This window comes from Ailuropoda melanoleuca, chromosome 10, assembly GCF_002007445.2.
Source record: "Ailuropoda melanoleuca isolate Jingjing chromosome 10, ASM200744v2, whole genome shotgun sequence".
NCBI classification, from domain to species: Eukaryota; Metazoa; Chordata; class Mammalia; order Carnivora; family Ursidae; genus Ailuropoda; species Ailuropoda melanoleuca.
The window spans coordinates 66,591,597-66,612,711 of NC_048227.1; the positions used below are offsets into that span (position 1 = coordinate 66,591,597).

The 21,115-nt window shown below is 38.6% G+C and overlaps 1 protein-coding gene across 1 annotated transcript in view; it reads left to right on the forward strand.

Moving 5' to 3' along the window:
* Positions 1–21,115, forward strand: part of SLC35F1 (solute carrier family 35 member F1) — a 402,488-nt gene that overhangs the window by 301,417 nt on the left and 79,956 nt on the right. Inside the window, exon 3 of the mRNA XM_034669043.1 lies at positions 15,541–15,668. Coding sequence (XP_034524934.1) covers positions 15,541–15,668 — 128 coding nt within the window. The remainder of the gene's footprint in view (positions 1–15,540; positions 15,669–21,115) is intronic.

Consider the following 21,115-nt stretch of genomic DNA (forward strand, 5'->3'; position numbering starts at 1 on the left):
TTTTTCCAACTTTCTAGGCTGTATTTGATGACTCTCCTAATGGAAGAGCTCTAAGATTGCAGAGTATATTAGACAGCTATCATAGGTAGAAGCAAAGCTTGATTATCCAAGCAGTGAAAATACAGTGTATTCTGAATTAGAAACAAGGACACAATTCCTCACTCACCTATCAAAGGAATTTGGCTGTCACTTAAAAGTGAAATTTATCTGATAGATGATGGCAGATGTGAAAGTATATTTCCTACCCTACTTTTTTCACAGAAGTATGAACACTGTTCATTTCAGGAATCCTATAGATTTTGGATATTTTTTGTGCATGGTTTTATTCTAGATACAGTTTTTAGAATTCATGTTTTATCTTTTCTACTACTAACAAGTTGAATGGGAGACAAAGAAGATTAGTACCCCCACCAAAAAAAAAAACAGTTGGAGAACATGAACAGAGGATTTTTAAATTAGTTTGAGGTGGAAGAGCCAAAGCAGTCAGGAAATAGTTGACATTAATTGTCCTCTATAGCAATTTATTTATAATAAACTACATATCATAAGTACTGGTGAAGGCTAGTCATCAACTGTCAATAATGTATTTATTGCATAAGAATTATTACCTTATTGTCTTTATTTAAAGAGCTCAAAATACTGAACCTAGAGTAGCACTTTATTATAGTCATGATTTTAGAGGTTCTCAAGATTGTGAGAAGTACCACATTTTACGTGGAGTGAAATATATATATATAGTAGAAATATAAATAAATATATAGTAGAAATATATATATAAATATATAAATAAATATATAGTATATATAGTATATATATAGTATATATAGTATATATATGTATATATATATAAATAAATATATAGTAGAAACATATATATATATATATATATATATATATATATATATATAGTACAACTTCTTTTCAATCTAAAACTAGCAGCTAGCCAGGCTCCCCATAGTGTATGAACTCAATAATATATAAATCCCACTCCCATATTTACCCCCATTCTCACAGAGTGCCCTTAAATTGAGTTAGATTTCAAAGTGATTCCAATTGAGTGCTCATCTAACTGCCCTGAAGATCCAGTGATTCGGAAGAGCCAATATGGATGACTAACAAGAAGGACCAAAACAAGGGAAAAAAAGAGTAGTAACTTTATTCATTCTATAACCTCACACATGACTCTCAGAATTTATAAAAGATCATCACCTCAATTCCACGTCTGTGTATAGACCCCAAATAATTGAAAGTAGGAACCCAAACAGATACCTGTACACCAGTGTTCATAGCAACATTATTCACAATAGCCAAAAGGTGGAAGCAACCCAAGTGTCCATCAGCCTATGAATGGATAGAACAAAAGGTGGTGTATGCAGAGTGGAATATTACTCAGCCTTCAAGAGGAATGAAATTCTAATACTTGCTACAGCATAGATGAACCTTGAAAACATTATGCTAGGTGAAATAAGTAGGCACAAAAGAACAAATGCATGATTCTATTCATATGAAGAGCCTAAAGTAGTTAAATTCATAGAGACAGGAAGCAGAACAATGGTTAGCAGTGGCTGGAAAAGAGGGGATATAGGAGTTGTTGTTTAATGGGGTTCAGAACGGGATGATGAAAATGTTCTGGAGATGCATAGTGGTGATGGTTGCACAAGAATGTGAATGCTTGATTCCACTGAACTGCAGGCTTAAAAATGGTTAAAATGGTAAATGTTATATATATTTTGCCACACACACAAAATAATAATCATGAAAAAAATATATCGTTTCATCTTAACTCAGCACTTGGATTATTCCTTGCTGAAATTGCACCCTTTTGCTTATTTCTCTCCCAACCTCAATTTCAAAAATACAATAGTGGCATCACTAGGAGTCTTAATTTAAACTCTGGTGGGATACCACAAGGTCAGTTTAGTAACTTCCTCTCCTGGAAATGTTTCTTTATGTTGTTTCCTTGAAGCATTATTTATTTATCTGTTTACTTGCTAAGGTCAGCCACATGCTTGGGGCAATGATGAGATGTCAAGAGGGAAGCCCAGTTTCTCCTGCCCTGGTTGGAGCTTGTAAGACAGATGGTGTGGTACAGACAGCAGGTCCACAGACTGGACAGATGGCCCCATCTTTATTCTGAAGTAGAATGCAAGTCCTAGGATTTTGGTTCAGTTATATCAGAGTGTTGTTGAGTCTAAGTTTCTGTTATCGAGGAAAAAATGAGAGTTAGAGACCTCTTAGGAAAACAGGTAAGCAAGGAGAAGGAAGGAAGTGTGCTTACAGGTCTTCCCCCAGAAGACCAGAGGAAAGAAGTATCTAAAAATCCTTTGACACTATGCCTGTTCACATTCAAGTTTCCTATTAAGGGGTTAGCAGCTACATTTCTCAGCTAGGTGAGTATTCATGACCTTCAGGCACCCTTCAGACTTTAGCCATAACCTTCACAGAAAATCACTTTGTTTCATTTGAAGTTAGATTTGGTGGGTGTGGAGGTGGGTACTTCAAGTTTGGTATTTGGTTTAGATCCAAGCTGTAAAAAGTGAAGAGAGCAAAAAGGTTGATGGGACTGCTTTGGAGAATAGCTTGAATTGTCTTCTAGGTTTGCATTAGAAATCCTGATCTTAACCTATGCCTCCCTCTTACCTCCTGTCTTAACTACTAATCAGAAATCTAAAGAGTTTTCTTTTATTCACCTTTAAGCTCCTACTTTTCCCCTATGTCCTAGGAAACCCACAGACAAATGACACATCATATTAAAAGTTACTATGTAGCCCTTGACTTCTGGAACACATTCTGTTCAATTTTGGTTCCTAAGAGATCACCTCCCATTAGTAATTAGCCTCAAGTCATAAGAGTGTGTGGGCAGATTCTTAACAGCACAGGCCATCTGCTGTGTCTCAGAGACAGACACCCTTCAGAGATACTCGTCCTTCACTTCTCAGAGGTTTATATTCTATCAATGGACACGGATCCAAGAATACATATCCGTTTTTTCAAGAAAGGCAATTAGTATGGGTCATTAGGGTTTGTATTTGTTGTGTTTTTTAAAAAACTATTATATTGTAAATTGACCTTTTTCTGGGGGGTATGCATTTCTGTGACTTTAATCTTGGGTCATTAGGTTTTGTTGACATTGGCATGTGAGCTGAATCACTAGCGCCATAGTTGATACATAATTAATGAATGAATAAAATTTAGGAAAGTTAAAATCTCCCTCAAATATAATGTGTAAATGTATTAGAAGATAATAAAACAGAGGCCTTTGGTTCTATATTATATATGTTTGAGGATTTGTTTGTGTTAGAAGGTCAAGAAATATTTGTTAAGCAGACAATGACGTATGTTCGTAAGAGTGTAGCAGGAGCCTGGGTGGCACAGTCGCTTAAGCTTCCGAGTCTTGGTTTCAGCTCAGGTCATGATCTCAGGGTCGTGAGATCGAACCCCACGTCAGGGCTCTGTGCTCAGTGGGGAGTCAGCTTGAGATTCTCTCTCTCTCTCCCCCTGCCCTTCCCACCTATATGCTCTCTCTCTCAAATAAATAAATAAATCTTTAAAAAAGAAAAGGACTGTAAAACAGAGACTTTGCTTTCCCTAAGTTTACAACTATTTCAGGATAGAAGAAATACACCCTTGTAACATTTAAAAAATGCAAGGTGGGTTGATTAAGTTCCCAAAACAATAGAATGATATGTAAGGACCATAAGAATTCAGAGAAAAAGTCAATGTGGTTCAAAACGGGGAAGTTTCTTTGAGAAGGTAGAATTTGGGGCAAGGCTTATAATAGTGCATTTGTTCATGAATAGCCCTGCCACTCCCCTGGACTCTGACAGACCTAGAACAGATACCAGATTTATTCCTGTGCTAAGGACAACCCCATCGGGTGGTTCTAGTCACCAGCTAGTCTCATTGATTGCCTCTTTCTTTATAATGATAGGAAGTAACAAGTCACAGATGCCTCAGGGAGGAATAGTCTGATTTATTTATTAGTTTAAATCAAGGTTGCCAAAATGTAATGGAATCAGCGACAAGCAGCATTGCAGTCTCTGGGACACTTTTTAAAATACAGATTCCTGAGCCCCAGCCCAGACCTGCCAAGTGAGACTCTGAAGTAGAACCCCAAAATCGGCAGTCTGGAAAGCTCTCCAGGTCATGCTACTGCACACTCGTGTGTAAGAACCAGATGAGGCAAAGCTGGGGGGCAAATGGCAAAAATCTGATTTCATCACATTTCTGCAACCCTATAAACAACTGAAAAGCTGGCTGTTTTGTTTTCTTGCTTCCCAAATATCTTAGCATTGTTTAGTGACTTATTGTAGGCCTCTGTATGTGGTCCAGGCTGGTAACATACTCTGGAACCTCCCTACACTGTAGCCTGCAATGACTGTGATATCTGTGGCTCAGAATGGATTTGGCACTCAATGCAGGAAGCTTCACTTGCAATAGACATTAGCTTATTATTTGCCATCTTTTCCTCTCCTGGTTCTTGGCAGTCACAGTTCAAATCGTGCCATCTCTTATCATCGAGTTCGATTTTACTGCACTCAGCCGGCATTACTGTAATAGTTTTTTTTTTTTAAGGTTTTATTTACTTATTTGAGAGAGAACACAACCAGAGGCAGGGGCAAAGTGAGAGAGACAAGCAGACTCCCCGCCGAGCTGAGCCCTCCCCACCCCCCCCAACATGGCTCAGTCCCAGGACCCTGACAACAGGGCCCGAGCCTAAGTCAGAAACTCAACCGACTGAGCCCACCAGGTGCCCCTTAATGCTCTCTACTTAACACAGCACTTCCCCCTTGAGGGGAGGGACTTCTCCACCAGCAGCCCTATGAAGCTTCAGTAGTTGGTACAGTTGCTGCATTGCACCAACAAAAGATTCCCTATGAGAGTTTTTGGAGTCCAAACATAGAAGAGAGGCTTTATTTGTAAATGAAGCAATAAGGACAGGCAGTATCTTGACCGTTAGCACAAGGGCAAGACACATCCAGAAACCAGATGCAGGGAGATGAGCTAGAGAGGTTCTTAGTTATTAAGAACTTGTCAAAACCTTTGCTGGAAGAGTTGCCAAGTATTCCGCCCGACCTCCAAGACTGAAATGAGGACATGGAAGTAATAGAATTCAGACTTCGCGTTCTCTGGCAGCTAAAGAGGATACTATCACCTACAAGTCAAGGACGCTGTAGGAGGAATTGTGACTACACCAGTAAAATACTTAAAGAAGTCTCCAGACTCATAGGTGCTGTTGATATTCTTCTGCTCTGGCCAAGGCCACTCCATTAGCTAAACTTCCTGTTCACGGTCAAACCTCTTCTTTTTGTAACTTTCTTAAGCTGAAAACTTTCAATCATACAGAAAAGTAGACGTAATCATAGAATGAACACGTATGTGCCAATAGATCCGCCTCAATAAATTTCAAATCATGGTCAGGCTGATTTTATCCTTATCCTTAGCACTTTCCCCTTCTTGTAGGATTTTAAGTCAAATCTCAGCCATTTTATCAATTTATCTGTAACTATTTCAAGATATATTTCTAAAAGATAAGAGTTTAAAAATAACATAACCATGATACCTTGTTCACATTTAAAATTAACAAGATTTCTAAATATCCTGCCAGCGTTCAAATTTCCAGGGGTCTCATATGTACTTTTATAGTTTGTCTGAGTCAGGATGCAAATAAGGTCTGCACCTGGCAAGTGCTCGATATTTTTCTTAGGTTCTTTTAACCTATAGATTTCCTTCTTTTCTTTTTACTACAATTTATTTATTGACGAAACTGCCCTGTGTCTTACGCAGTCACTGCTTCTTACACTGTGATGCATACAAATTCCCCGGCACCTGATCCAATGCAGATTCTGAGTCTGTAGGCCCGGGGTCAGCCTAGGAGCCTGCATGTCTAACAAACCCTTCCTCGCTGCTGTGGCTGCTGCCATCCGACCGACCAGCTGAGTCACCAGCCACACCAGTTCTCACAATCTGCATTTTGCTGATTGACTCTTTCTCGCGTGTTTTACCATGCTTCTCTGACCTCTGGATTCTCTAAATTAGCAGGTTGAATCCAGAGTCTTGATCAGATTTAGGTTCTTTTTTTTTTTTCCCCAATAAGTAGTGTTTTGTTCTTCCATAAAGAAGTACATAAAACATAATGCTGGGTTGTCTCTTCCTTTGTAATGTTAGTGGCTTGACCTTCAAGGCCAACATCTATTAATTCATCATGGGGTACCAAATGATGATATTCTAATTTTCTCATTTCTTTTTCATGTGTTAGTTAGAATATTACCATAAAGACGAATCTCTACTATTTAGTTACTTAGTGGTATAATTCATGTAAGAATCCCAGGGGACAAAAACTTCATTTTTTTTCCCTTTATTTACCAATTTTCAAAATGAATTGGTTTATTAATATCTTCTGATGGTGACCAGTTAGGGTTGTGTTTTTTATTTGTTTGATGGTAATTGTCATTGCTGTTGCTTTCAGATTTATTATGCACTTATGGATCTAAACATATCTGATGCATTTCAATTCATCTCAATTGTTATCTTCATATGAAAGACCCTTCAGGTTGGCCTCTGTGACCTTTTGACACAACCCTAGTAGTGTTTGATTGCCTTCTTGCTCTTCTGTATGACACGATGTTCCGGGCTTGACTTGTATTACATTTTCCTATCCAAATATGTAATTAACCCCTCCTCCAAAAACCGTTCTTTCTTTTGATGGAAAATGATATTTTAAGATGATTATCTGGGCACTATAGTGCTCATTGCCACTAGGTTAGTATAGTGGAAGCTTTTTAATCCCCAAAATATATTCTTTAATATTTTCATGTGGGAATATATATAAAAAGACATATAAATAATAAACATATAAATATAGGTATATATATGTTAATATAGATATTTCCAGAGTATTGATACTATTATTATATTGCTCAGAAAATACTGCCTTGTCTCTACTGAAACTAATTTCAGAAAGATCATATACATAAAAATATTTCTGATCTGTTTTATTAAATGTACCATGTAAACAAAAAGCATCATTCTTCAAATAGTGAATACTTTCCAATAAACAGTCAGGACTGACCTTAGACAAATTACTTAACTTCTAAATCCAATTTCATGCTCTGAAAAATACTTTCTTCATAGGCTATTAATAAGAAAGCTGTCATTTACTAAGTATTTCCTGGAAGCCAGACACTTTACATATATTTTCTCATTTATTCCGTATAGCGTATTTTCAAATAAGTAGTGTTTGACTCATTTTATGAATGAGTAAACTTTTCCTAGGTGACACAGCCAGTTAAGTGGCAGAGTCAGTACCTTAACACAGGTCTTGTTGACTCCAGGCTTTTAACCTAGAGTATAGGGTGGCAAGTAAATGAGAGAGTGAAACTATGGTGCCAGTGCCCGACCAGTGGTGTCCGATGGAAAATAGATGTCAGGTAACAGAAGTGGCCTTGGTAGATCTGTGCTTGGCAGTTGGGCTGGGAAGTGGGAGGGTGGACAGGGGAGAGGAGGCTGATCTGCTTTCTGCTTTACTAGGGTTTCCGGCCTGTTGACACGTCTCTTGCTAATTTCCCATGTTGGTTCTAACCTATATGTCCACCATGACAGATGTTCTCATGTCAGAGCTCAAGGTCAGCCCTCAAGAGTCCAGGCTGGCACCTTCTGTCATGTTGCCTTTTGAATATGCTCGGCAAGCCCGCTTCGGCCTCTTCCCCTTACATCATGTGTCATTAGCTGCTACACAGCTCTTTGTTCAAAACAAAATTCATAACCCTGACAGATTCATCTGCTAATGTCAGGAGACATCAGAGCCAATTACAGGAAACCTCCAAATGGCAAGTGGGGTCACTTTTCACAAAATGGGATGAAGAAAGGGAACAGTCTTGTCATTAAAAAGGACAAATACATTTTTCTCTCAGCAGGCTCACCCAGGAAAATAAAGAGATTTATATTAGCACATAGTTTTATTATGATTGCTTTGAATAATTTCAAATCAAAGCATTTGCCCCTCCACACAGCCAACCTATCATTAACCATTTTAAGCTGCTGAGCAGTATTTCCCATTGTAAGTGATCTCTTTATAATGACAGAAAATTTAGGTATAAAGCACAAATTTTTTACACTCTTTTTTAAAGATAACAAATAATCATATACATTGTTTAACATCATTTGGAAAGGAGACTAGTTGTTGATTTGTTTTAATTTGAATTCAGACCTGGAGGATTCTGGGGCCTGGTTATTCTGAGATACACCTAACTTGTACTCAAGTTCTTGAGCAAGAGAGGGACAGATTTAGTTGTGTTTGAGGAAACCTCCTGCAAGGATTTAGAGGCATAGCCCCAACACTACTCTTACCTCACACCAACTGTGAGAGTTTAAGCCAAGTGTGAAAGTTTAGTGTCCATGCAGGACTACCCCCTCTGCTGACACCAATGGCGAGTTCATAGGTGGGAAGTATCCCCAAAACCATGCTCAGGTTTGGTAATTTGCTGAGACTCACAGAACTCACCAGAACTGTTCTAGTCATGGTTACAGTTATTATAAGGAAGGGATACAGATTAAAAATCAACCCAGGGAAGAAGCACATAGAGCAGAGTCCAGGTGAAGTACCAAGTCAGGAGCTTCCACGGTCTTCTCCTTGTGGAGTCAGGATGTGTTACTTTCCCATCACCAATGTGTGAGAATATGGACAAAATATTGCCAACCAGGGAAACTCACTAGAACCTCTGTGTCCAGAGTTTTTATTGGGGCTCCATTATGTAGGCATATTCATTGCCCAGGTGGCTGATCTCAATCTCCAGTCTCTGAGGGTGACCCAAACCCCCCCACCTGCCAATCACATTGTTGATCTTTTCAACATGGCCAGCTTCTGCCCTAAATCATCTTGTTAGCTTAGGACAAATACCAGACCTCTTTTGAGGCAAGGTTAAAATCTTTACTATGCAACTACATTATGTAGGAAGCAGGGCATGAGGAAAGACCAGCTATGATAAAAAATCAAGATAATAATAACATGAACTAGTTGCCAGGCAGCACGTAAATCATTTTACAAACATGTCATTTAGTCCTAACAAATACTCAAGAAGGCAAATCCACCTGGTAGCTCCAACGTGTAGATGAGGACAATTAGAGAGACAAAGTTGCAAAACAACATCATACAGCCAGTGCCTGGGAGAGTCTGGCTTAGAGCCCACCGCTGAATAGCTCTGGTGCCCTCCCTATGTTGCCCTCCCAAAGGGCAGGCGTGACTGCCATATACACCACTTCACAGGGCACCATTCTCGTTGACTTCTCTGAGAAGTCAGCCTCCTGGAGCTGAACAGACCAGCAGCCCCAAGGGAAAGACCCAGCCTCGTAGACTCACTACTTGAGTCAAAGGGAGGAACTATTGGTGAGACATTTCAGAGCAAGAACCTGTGTACATAGATAACTGCAAAAGATAACTGTGTGTCGTGGTGCCCGGAAGGATACAAGGCTTTCAGAGTCCTACCCGTTGCTATCATGTTTTGTGCAGATACCTTATATTAGATATTAGCTTATACACATAACTCATACTACCTTTAATCTGCAACGCCCCATGAGATAGTGTTATAATCCCTATTTTGTAACAGAGGGATCAAGGTTCAGAGCCATTAACCAAGTAACTTAGTACCACGTAGCAGAAGGCAGTCTGTGCTCAAACCCAAGTCTGCTTGCTGCCAGGACAAAACACTGTCTGTTGTGCTCTTCCCAATCCCACTGTTTCTAATAGTAAAAATGTGTGAAAGCTACCAGACAAAATTGAATCTTCGTTATCTATCTTTTTTGTATTTCATCCTTACACTCAGGTTCATGTTATAAAGTGTAATTGGTTGCAGTCCTTTTTGTGAACAATTTATATTTTCATTTCCTTATTAGTGCATTTATTTTGTTCACTTTTTTCACTAAAGAGAATTGTTTTAAGCTCTACATTCTAATACTAAATTTTAGCTTTTAAAGGTGAGTAATTTAAACCCCCATCAAAAGTCTTTTGTTTTGTTTTGTTTTTCTAGACTGATTAGGACTTAAACACTTCCCCTTAGAGTTCTGGTAAAAAAAAAAAAAGACAGCACGATGGCTCCAAGTTGTGAGACAAGGAGGTTCATGTAATGGTCTCACCCCCTGCATAGGGGCTTTGCTCTTGCCGCAGACTCTCCGTGCAAAGTGTGCTGGATTCTGTTCTTGCATGAGAACACCATGAAGGATCACACCACCCATGAAACCCCTTAATGAAAATGTCCCAAGAACAATGCAGCTGCTTGTTCCCTGAGCTGGATTTACCTCCAGTGCGGTCTCGCAGTACTATTATTCTTGACTCAGACGACCACTGGGGTGAACAAGAACACCATGAATCAATGATCTGTTTTCCAGGCACTGCCATGGACGTGCAGCATGGTTCAGTTTTTGTACAGAAGTTTTCTCCTCCTTCATTCAGCATGTATTCACCACCACTGCCCTCACCCCATGCATGGGTGACCATGGCTACTATGCCTGCAGCTTTAGCGAGTAGGAGAGCATGAAACACTAATTCTTGTCATTAGAGTTTCTTAAGCGATAGAATTGGTTTTAAAGCTTATTTTACATTTCACAAGGGAAAGTCTATCATGGACTTAGGCAGGGAACCCCCAAGTCCTTGATACTGACTTGCTGGCGGTCAGACACATGGTCGTCCCTAAGCTGCTTCAGGAGAGGCATCATGGGGCGCTGGCAGCTCCGGGGTCGCCATGCACATGGGCTTCAGTGTGATGGGCACACCCTGGAGTTAGCAGTGGGGCACCCAGTGGGTGAGTCTGGGCAGGTAGGTCATGAAAGAGCCTTTAAGGAGAAATGCGTGACTCCTAAGGACAGTGCCACAATTAACAAATCAGGGAGGCAAAATTGTACAGTACTAATGAGTATAAAGCCTGGGACCTGATTGTCATGAGTCCAGATCCTGGCTTATCTGTGTGACCTTTCGGGCAAGTTACTTAACTCCTTCAGGCCTTGGTCTTGTCATCTGCAAATAGGGTTAATAGCAATGTCTACTGTATCGGGTTATGATAAGGATTGGGTAAATTAATATTTATAAAGCATGTAGATACTGCCTGATACAGAGTAAGTTTCATAGAAGTTATCTGTTACAAAAATTCAAAAACACTTTTGATTGATCGTGTTGTTGGTGCTTAGTAAAATTCAATATGAATGATGTGATCAAGATTGTCAGTAATTTCTTTTCCCTGTTCTTAATTAGTGAAATAGTTATTGTTGCTAGAATGCTGTTACCTCAAATTAGGGTAACTTTCTTTGCTGCACTGTTCCTAATAGAGAAAAATTGCAAACAACTTAGATGTCTGTTACTGGGAGACTGGATAAATTGTGGCATATTCAGAAACTATGATAATATACAGTGTTTAAAATAAATGAGTTAGCTCTACAGGAAACAATAGGGATACATTTCTAAAACAATGCTAAACATAAAAAAACCCTAGAAGAATGACATTTAACAGTGTACACAATAAACTCTCATTTAAAGTTTAAAAACATATCAAAGGAAGTGATGTACTATTTCAGATACAAACATATGTATAAGATGTGTAACAAAAACACAAACATGAAGAATCCACAACAGTATCAAGACAAGGATTGAGGAAGGACGGAAGGGAATGGACTCTCACAAGAGCAGAAAAGGAGCTTCGGTTTTATCTTTAACGTTTTCTTCCTCAAAAAAACCCCCAAACATTTGTGAAGCAAACGTGCCAAAATGTTAACATTTATTAAATCAGGTTGGAGGTTATGTTATTATATTATTCTCCAATATTTTTATTTATATTTGAACATATTGATAATAAAAGTAATAATAGAATGCATGTAAATGGCAAACTGTAATTCTAAAGTTTCCGCCCATGGATTTTATTACTTGTTCTAGTTAATTAAAAAAAAAGAAAAGAATTTCAAAACGTTAACGTACCACCAATTGTGCTGGTGTTTCTTATGGGTGGCCCTATTTTATGAGATTTAAGGAGCGGTTTGGCATAAAGTCTTTAGAGAATGCATTTTCATTATTTTAGAAAGAATTTTAATGGCCTATTGTACATCAGTGTTAATGCGAGTCATGTAGATAAACCCCCAAGCAGTCTTTTCTAGGGCTGGATTTTTTGCTCAGCCAAAATTACTAAAGTGCTCCCTTGCCTTCCTGGATAATTCTGCCGTGCAAGAATGTTGTATGTTTTCTGGTGCTTCAAATGGAACAATATGGAACATTTATTCAGGGTGTTTTGCTTTGCAGACTTTTTGAGCAGAACAGCAAGGCAGCTAATCATTCCTTTGAATCTATGTAATGAATTACAGTTCGCGTGTGTTATTGATCGGTAGAACAAACAGCACCATGACCCAGATTTTCAGTCTTACATCATTGAGATGAGGCGGGTATGCTCTGAGTTTGGCAATTCTCTGTTCATTGTGTAAATAAACTGGGACAATGACCTGTGACTATAGAATCGCAGCTTTGCAGTTAAATATGCCATCGACCTTTTTATGTCCTATGTATAGTATGTCATGTGTAAAATGGTCACCAAATTAATTGTGTCAGATGTTGTCTACATTCTAACTGGAAAACAGTTTTCATTGTCTGGAACATGAATGTGTATAGTAGATATATTTTAAGTACCTCAATTTCGATCTATTTAACATTGCTGAGATTATTAAACATGAAATTTATTCATACATTCTGTATTACTTATTGACCACTCACCAGGTCCTGTTGGATCCTAGAGATAAAGTGATGACCAAGGCAATGCCACTGTCTTCAAACTGTTAATAATCTAATGAGTAATAGCATCAAGAAAAGAGGTCATTATAATACAGTGAGATAAGTATTATATGTGGGATAAGCAAAGGGTGTTAAAGAAGCACATTACAGGGAAATCCAGCCCTAGGAAGTTCAAGGAAGGCTCCCTGGTGGTAGTGTCTATGCTGATCCTTCATTTGGAGACTGGAGGAATAATAGTCCATGCAGAGGAGTCAGCATAAGGAAAAGCCCAGAAACAAGACAGGGAAAGCAGGCTTCAGGCCAGATGTTCAGATGTGGGGGTTTTTTGGTATGGACAGCCTTCTCTACTTTGTGGTTGTATCTCTTTGGAATTCCTAGAACAGGTCATCCTGAGGATAACCATAAATCATAAATAAATCTGATTTGAAAGTCATACATCTGATCCTCAGCCCAATGCCCAGGCTCCACCTAAAGCCAATTACATCCGAATTTGGGGTGTCTGGTCCCAGACACTGAGATTTTTAAAAATTTCTCAAGAAGATGTGAATATTCAGTCAGGTTGCAAATCACTAATTTACAAGATAAACCCTGAGAGGTGTGTCGATTGAACAAATGCATAGGCAGATAGATAAGAAAGGCGGAAATGCTGTGCAAGGACATTGCCAAAATGAGCTGGCTATAAAGAAATGACCTTGGGGATCACATCCAGCAGCTATGAATCTCAGTACAAAACACTAAGAAGCGTGACTCATATTCTAGCGCTAACTCTTGACATACTCAGAGAAATAGCACTTCACACTTTTTCAGTTCAATTATTTGTCCATTCCAAAACACGTAGCTAATCCTTACTATATATCAGTATGCTAAGGGCTATGGATACATATATGAGTAAGACATTGAGGTCTTACCATCCCCAAACTCCCATCCCAGTTTAGTGAGTAGACCATTTCTAAGTAATCACAGTCATGTGAAAGGACTATACAGACCTGGGTACACCTTGCTCAGGGGGCAGTGGCATCAGAAAAAATGGCAGAGAATAGCTAAATTTTGAAGGATGAACAGAAATTAGCAACTCACTGAGTCAAAAAGATTTTTAGTGTACTTGGAGCAAAGGTTGTGCGAAGTGTGGCATCCAAAATGAGACTTGAAAACTGGGTTAGCTACTGAAGGTCCAGAGACCTCTCCCTCCTTGTTGCCAACTAGCCATGACCCACACTCTGATATTCTCTATGTAGCTGAAAAGCTTTGTTTTACAAGATTCCATAAGGTTGAAAAGGTCTTCACCTCATATCGTGGTCACTGGAATAAGACCAGTGGTAGAAATTAGGAGTTCAAAGTTCTGAGAATGGCTCAGAGAGAGGTGAGGCTGTGGGTCTGTTGAGGTACTTGAGACCAGCTTAAGCACAGCTGTAGTACTAAAGCTGTGTGTCACTGGGTAGCCAACCTGTAAGATGACCTGCAATGATCTCTGCCTCCTGGTATGCACACCCTTACAAAATTCTCTCCCTTGAGTGTGGGTTGAACTTCTTGACCCTCCTTTTAAGAAAAGAATAGGGGAGAAGTCCCATTTCTGATAATAAGTTAAAAAAAAAAACCTTGTACTTTCCCTCTCCCTCTCTCTCTTTCTCCCCCACCCCTCTCTCTCCCTTTCATTGCTCATCCTGGGTGAAACCAACTGCCATGTTTTCAGGCAGGCCCTTGTGGTAAGGACTGAGGCCTGCCAACAGCCATGCTGAGTGAGCTTAGAAGCAGATCCCTCCCCAGTCAGTCCATCAGATGTGATTACATCCACAGCTGACAACTTGGATGCAACTTATTGAGACAGCTTGAATCAGAGACACTCAGGTGAGCTGCTTCCAGATTCTTGACCCACAAAACTAGGAGATAATAAATGTTTGTTGCTTTAAGCAGCAGTGTTTTAGGACAATTTGTCATGCAGCAATACATGATAAATACAGTCAACATTCACTCCCAGTGTCTGCAGAGTCCATATCCTCTATGAAGACTGCACAGGTTGGCTCCAAAGAGCTATGATTATTAACAATCATGATTTCCCTTTGAGAAATAAGATTTATTTCAGGCTTGAAATATGTGAAAATATGGATGAAAAACTAAGGGATTAAAAATCTGTTCTGGTGCTGTAACCTTAAGAGGCCAGATGGTGAAGATTCTAGTTTAGGGGTAATATTCAGACCATGGTCCTTTGGCCCTTGTCCATCTGAGAGTGACTGCCTACTTCCTTTCTTTTCCCATCGCCCACACGCTACCAAAATATAACGTTCAAAGCATGTAACATTGAAAGCTGAACGAGCACTTGGGATGGCATCTTGGAGTCTAACTGCAGACCAGCTGGCAAGCATAGGCCTTTGTCCGTTGGGCTACCCTCATTTCATTTCTTTCTATTTTACAGCAATACTGAAGTTTAGAATGACTTGGACTTTGTGTGTGTTTATGCGGCCTTTCTGGCATACCTTTCCTTTTATTTTTACATGACATAATTTTTTTCTTCAAATGTTCATGAGAAAATGCCTTTCATGGTGAACTAAAAACCTACCCAGTCTTATTCTGGCATAAAAACCAATTTGAAAGGCCAAAGTCTACAATGAAGACTATTAGCAAAGTAAAAACATGTCAAGCTTTGCACAATTAATTTGTTTAATTAAATATTTGTTAAGGAACAGTAAAAAAAAATATACTACAACAATAATTTAGAATCCTTCTAAATACAGTTTATTATGTGTTCAGAACCTAACCCATTTCTTCTCACCTTCATAACACAGGAGAAGAAAACCTCCTGGCAATTTTACGACGAAGATGGTGGAAGTATATGATCCTGGGACTCATAGACCTGGAAGCAAATTACTTGGTGGTCAAGGCCTACCAGTACACAACCCTGACCAGTATCCAGGTACTGGGGGCTCTTCTGTCCTTCTCAACCTCCTCATTTTCCAAGTGAAGTTTACTTTCAGTTTAGTCACCTGGGAATCTAAATACTCTATAGGTTTTGTGACAAGAGGGAAATTGGGTGTTTAGAAATTAACTTGAGCTTTATTTCTATGTCTTATAAATTTTTCTTAATTCAAATGTAATTGGATGTCTTTTTCCTCTTTGTTCTTAATGGACCGTAACTATTGACAATGTAGGAAAATATTTTCTAGCTATGAATACTACCAACTAATCTTATGTCAGTAGAAGAGTTATTAATAGGCATAAAAAGAGAGCTATTTTAAACACAACTTATAACATTTTAGAACATGTTAATGGACTTTGATTAAGTAATCAGTGATTAATAATCTTTTAGCTTTCTTTAATGAGGAGATTTTGCAACCTGAAGGGACAGAATTTTTCCTAAAAGAACAAGATACAAATTCCTAACTAGTGTTATTCATGAAGATAACCCTCTGCCCTCCCTTCCTCCCTCTCTTTTTCTTTTATGCACGTGTGTACACACACACACACACACACACACACACACACACACAATTGCAAGTTTAAACTTAGGTTTTCACAACTTTCACCAGGCACCACTTACATTCCTTATTACACCATAAGTAATACATTTGACCATTTAGTTTCACCCTCATTTCCCCTTTTATGGCAATATTATGAATTTTATAGTCATTCCAAAGCTCTGGGATGAAAACAAAATATTATTCACATATATTATATCTTACTTAGACTTGATACCACAACAACATTCCTGCCATTCAAATAATTTGCTTAGAAACAGCAATAACAAAAATTCAGAATCAAGCAAGTAAACCAACCACCTAAACATGTTTAGATTACATAGACTGAATGGGAACCTGTCTAAGCTGGAATGAGATGGGGCTACAGGCTTCTTCCTGCATGCCCAATGAGAGACAGAAATGATGCTTGTCTACACCCATTGAAGAAAAGTCCAGAGCCCTTTTCTGATTGGACTGCAATGGCAGAGGGGAATGCTGTGAGCTAATTGGCTTAAACTTGGACTCCCCAGCCCAATACAGGATGAAATTTCTGATTGGTTTACGCTCATATTTTTCAGTAGGAGTACTACTGGCATTTTGGGTGGGACAATTTTTCATGATTTGGGTCCCTTTCCTACTTCATTGGTTATTTAACATTCCTAACTCCTGTCAACTAAATGCCAATAGCGTCTTTTTCAGCCCTGTAACGGCTTAAAGTGTCCCTGTGGATTTCTAAATGTCCTCTGGCAGGGAGGTCCCATCTCTGCTTGAGGGTTGTTACTGGCTCACCAGTCAGTACTCACTCATGGAGTCAGGGTGGAATTGATCTCACCAATCCTATGTCACCCACTGCAGGAGAGGAGAGGGGGATGGATGCTGGGAAATCAGCTGCAGCGCCTCCACACAGCCTCACTCCCACTCACTTCAACGAGCCCCACAACAGAAACAGATATCTCTCTTCTGTGCTCCCATGGCACTTTTAGCTCTGTCTACACAGTCTGTCTTACCTAAGAATGATGTTTGAATATTCCCACCTACTCCACCCAACTGTGAGTCCTTTCAAAGCAAGGGTGATTCCTTGTTCACCTTTGAATCTTTAGTACCTACTAGAAAACGCAGCACATGCCAGGTACTCAATAAATGTTTAAAGAAATTAATTCAGTTGCATTGATTTCCACTATTTGGGGGCACAGAAATTCCCAGCAGTTCTCTACCTAAATGCAGAGGCCTCCAGAATGTCTTTACAGATATGGTGGGAGAAGGAAGAGACAAATGTTAGCTTTGTGGCAGAACTGAGCCATTAGCCCAGAGCCAAAAACTATAAATGAGCCTGGAGAGAATGAGGAGACTTTCTGCTTTGAAAATATAGTTGACTTTTGTGGGGTTTTTTTTCTTTTAAGCATTGAAAAGTCATAACTAATTGGTGGTTTCTTAAGTTCTATGAAGTCTTTTGAAAATTTTTTTCCATTTTCCTTTTTCTTTTCCTTTCCTTTCCTTTCTTTTCTTTTCCTTTTCTTTCTTTCTTTCTTTCTTTCTTTCTTTCTTTCTTTCTTTCTTTCTTTCTTTTTTTTAACAGTGGCAATTTATTCTTAACAACTGGTCCCCTGGTCTTCAGATATTTAGTTCAACCCATGTCATTCCCCACCATCCTGATCCATCCTGTTACCTCTCTCAAATTAACTGTTCAGTGCCTATTTAAATGTTCTATCCTATGAAAAAGTGTATTTTAATTCTTTAGTGAGAAAGAAAAATAATAATTCTACTGGAATATTAGTTGGTTCATTGTAATTCACTGAGCAAGGAATAGTGGAAAGTCAAAAAGCAAGTTGAATCTAACAATTTTAGAATTAGTTTGCCACCTACAACAAATAAACCTATTAAATAATAATAAATGGTCAGAACGGAAAGCATTTGCTCTGGGAACCATGTCTGTACTGCTGTTTAGTAATTTAATTTTGTTTACTCATTGCAAATCAGTAGAACTAACAAGTACCAATAATTTTTCCTTATTTCTATAAATATTAATTCAGCTTATAATATGTGTTTTAGCTTTTACTCATATTAATCAATAAGGAAAATATATTAATTAAGCCTCTAAGAAATGAGCTAGTTAATGCAGGTGATGTAAAGAGAAATGAATAAGCCTTGTCCTCCAGAAACGTATGAATTGATAAAGAGCATAAAAGGCAAAAATGTATTGATAGCAACACCAAGTATGGCAAGAGAACAGATGCCTAAGTGCTACAGTTTCCAAAGGACGCAGAGATGATGTTTATTTCCAAAGACAAGAAAGTATCCATTCATATGAGTCTATATGATTAGAAAAAATGTAAAGAGGATAAAATGTGGGTATAGCTTTGCACATGGGATGAAGAGCATGACAGAAGCATGGGAGCAGGAAACCCAGTGAATGTGATTGGAGAGCAATTATTCCAGTTTGATTCATCCAGTCACTTAAAAAATAATTACTGAATAAGTCTACGTTCAAGACATTTTATTAAGTGGTAAACAAAATGTGAGCAAAAATAGATACAAGCTGTATTTTCATGAAGCTTCTGGTCAAATAGGAAAAGCAGCATTTGATCAAATGAGCAAATGAATGGATGTATAGTTATAATGAGGGATAAGTGTTCTAAAGGAAAGCAACACAGTTCTATGAGAACAGTTGTCAAAACAACCTGACCTCAACTGGCAGGTTGAGGAAGGTTTTCCTGAAGAGTTGATAGTGGAGCTGAAATCTAAAAGAGGAGTGGAAGAAATGGATGCATTCCTGGAAACTTATAAACTACCAAGACTGAAATAGGAAGAAATAGACATCTGAACAGACCAATAACCAGTAAGGAAGTTGAAGCAGTAATCAAAAATCTCCCAACAAACAAGAGCTCAGGGCTGGATGGCTTCCCAGGGGAATTCTACCAAACATTTAAAGAAGAAATAATACCTATTCTACTGAAGCTGTTTCAGAAAATAGAAATAGAAGGAAAACTTCCAAACTCTTTCTATGAGTACAGCATTACCCTGATCCCAAAACCAGACAAAGACCCCATCAAAAAGGAGAATTGCAAACCAATATCCCTGATGAACATGGATGCCAAAATACTCAATAAGATCCCAGCCAATAGGATCCAACAGTACATTAAAAGGATTATTCACCATGACCAGGTGGGATTTATTCCCGGGATGCAAGCGTGGTTCAACATTCAGAAATCAACGTGACAGAACACATTAATAAAAGAAAAGACGAGAGTCCTCTCAATTGATGCAGAAAAAATATTGGACAAAATACAGCATCCTTTCCTGATTAAAACTCTTCAAAGTATAGGGATAGAGGGAACATAACCTCACTATCATAAAAGCCATCTATGAAAAGCCCATAGTGAATATCATTCTCAATGGGGAAAAACTGAGAGCTTATCCCTTAAGGTCAGGAACGCGACAGAGATGCCCACTCTCACCATTATTTTTCAGCATAGTACTAGAAGTCCTAGCCTCAGTGATCAAACAACAAAAAGAAATAAAAGGCATTCAGATTGGCAAAGAAGAAGTCAAATTCTCTCTCTTCACAGATGACATGATACTTTATTTGGAAAACCCAAAGACTCCCCAAATGACTAGAACTCATATAGCAATTCAGTAACATGGCAGGATACAAAATCAATGCACAAAAATCAGTTGCATTTCTATGCACTAATAATGTAACTGAAGAAAGAGAAATTAAGGAATCAATTCCATTTACAATAGCACCAAAAACCGTAAGATATCTAGGAACAAACCTAACCAAAGAGGTAAAGGATCTATACTTTAGAAACTACAGAACACTTACAAAAGAAATTGAGGAAGACACAAAGAGATAGAAAAACATTCCATGCTCATGGATTGGAATAAACATTGTTAAAATGTCTAAGCTGCACAGAGCAATCTACACTTTCAATGCAATCCCTATCAAAATATCGTTGACATTTTTCACAGAGCTGGAACAAACTATCCTAAAGTTTGTATGGAACCAGAAAAGACCCTGAATAACTGGGGGAATGTTGAAAAAGAAAACCAAAGCTGGGGGCATCACGATGCCTGCCTTCAAGCTCTATTACAAAGCTGTGATCATCAAGACAGCAGTGGTATTAGCACAAAAACACACATAGATCAATGGAACAGAATAGAGACCCCAGAAATGGACCCTCAACTCTATGGTCAACTATTCTTTGACAAATCAAGAAAGAATATCCAATGGCCCAAAAAACAAATAAACCAGTCAAGAAATGTACAGAAGACATGAACAGACACTTCTCCAAAGAAGACATACAAATGGCTAACAGACACATGAAAAAATGTTCAACATCACTAGCCATAAGGGACATACAAATCAAAACCATAGTGAGATACCACCTTACACCACTTAGAATGGCAAAAATTAATGAGACAGGAAACAACAAATATTGGCAAGGATGTAGAGAAAGGGGAACCCTCTTACAGTCTTGGTGAGAATGCAAGTTGGTACAGCCAGTCTGGAAAACAGTATGGAGGTTTTTCAAAAAGTTAAAAATAGAGCTACCCTACAACCCAGCAAATGCACTACTGGGTATTTACCCCAAAGATACAGATGTAGCGAAAAGAAGGGGCACATGCACCCCAATATTCATAGCAGCAGTGTCCACAATAGCCAAAATGTGGAAGGAGCCAAGATGTCCTTCAATAGATCAATGAATAAAGAAGATGTGGTTCATATATACAATGGAATATGACTCAGCCATCAGAAGGGATGAATGCCTATCATTTACATTGATATGGATGGAACTGGAGGGGATTATGCTAAGTGAAATAAGTCAGGCAGAGAAAGGCAGTTATCATATGGTTTCACTCATATGTGGAACATAAGGAATAGTACAGAGGACCACAGGGGAAGGGA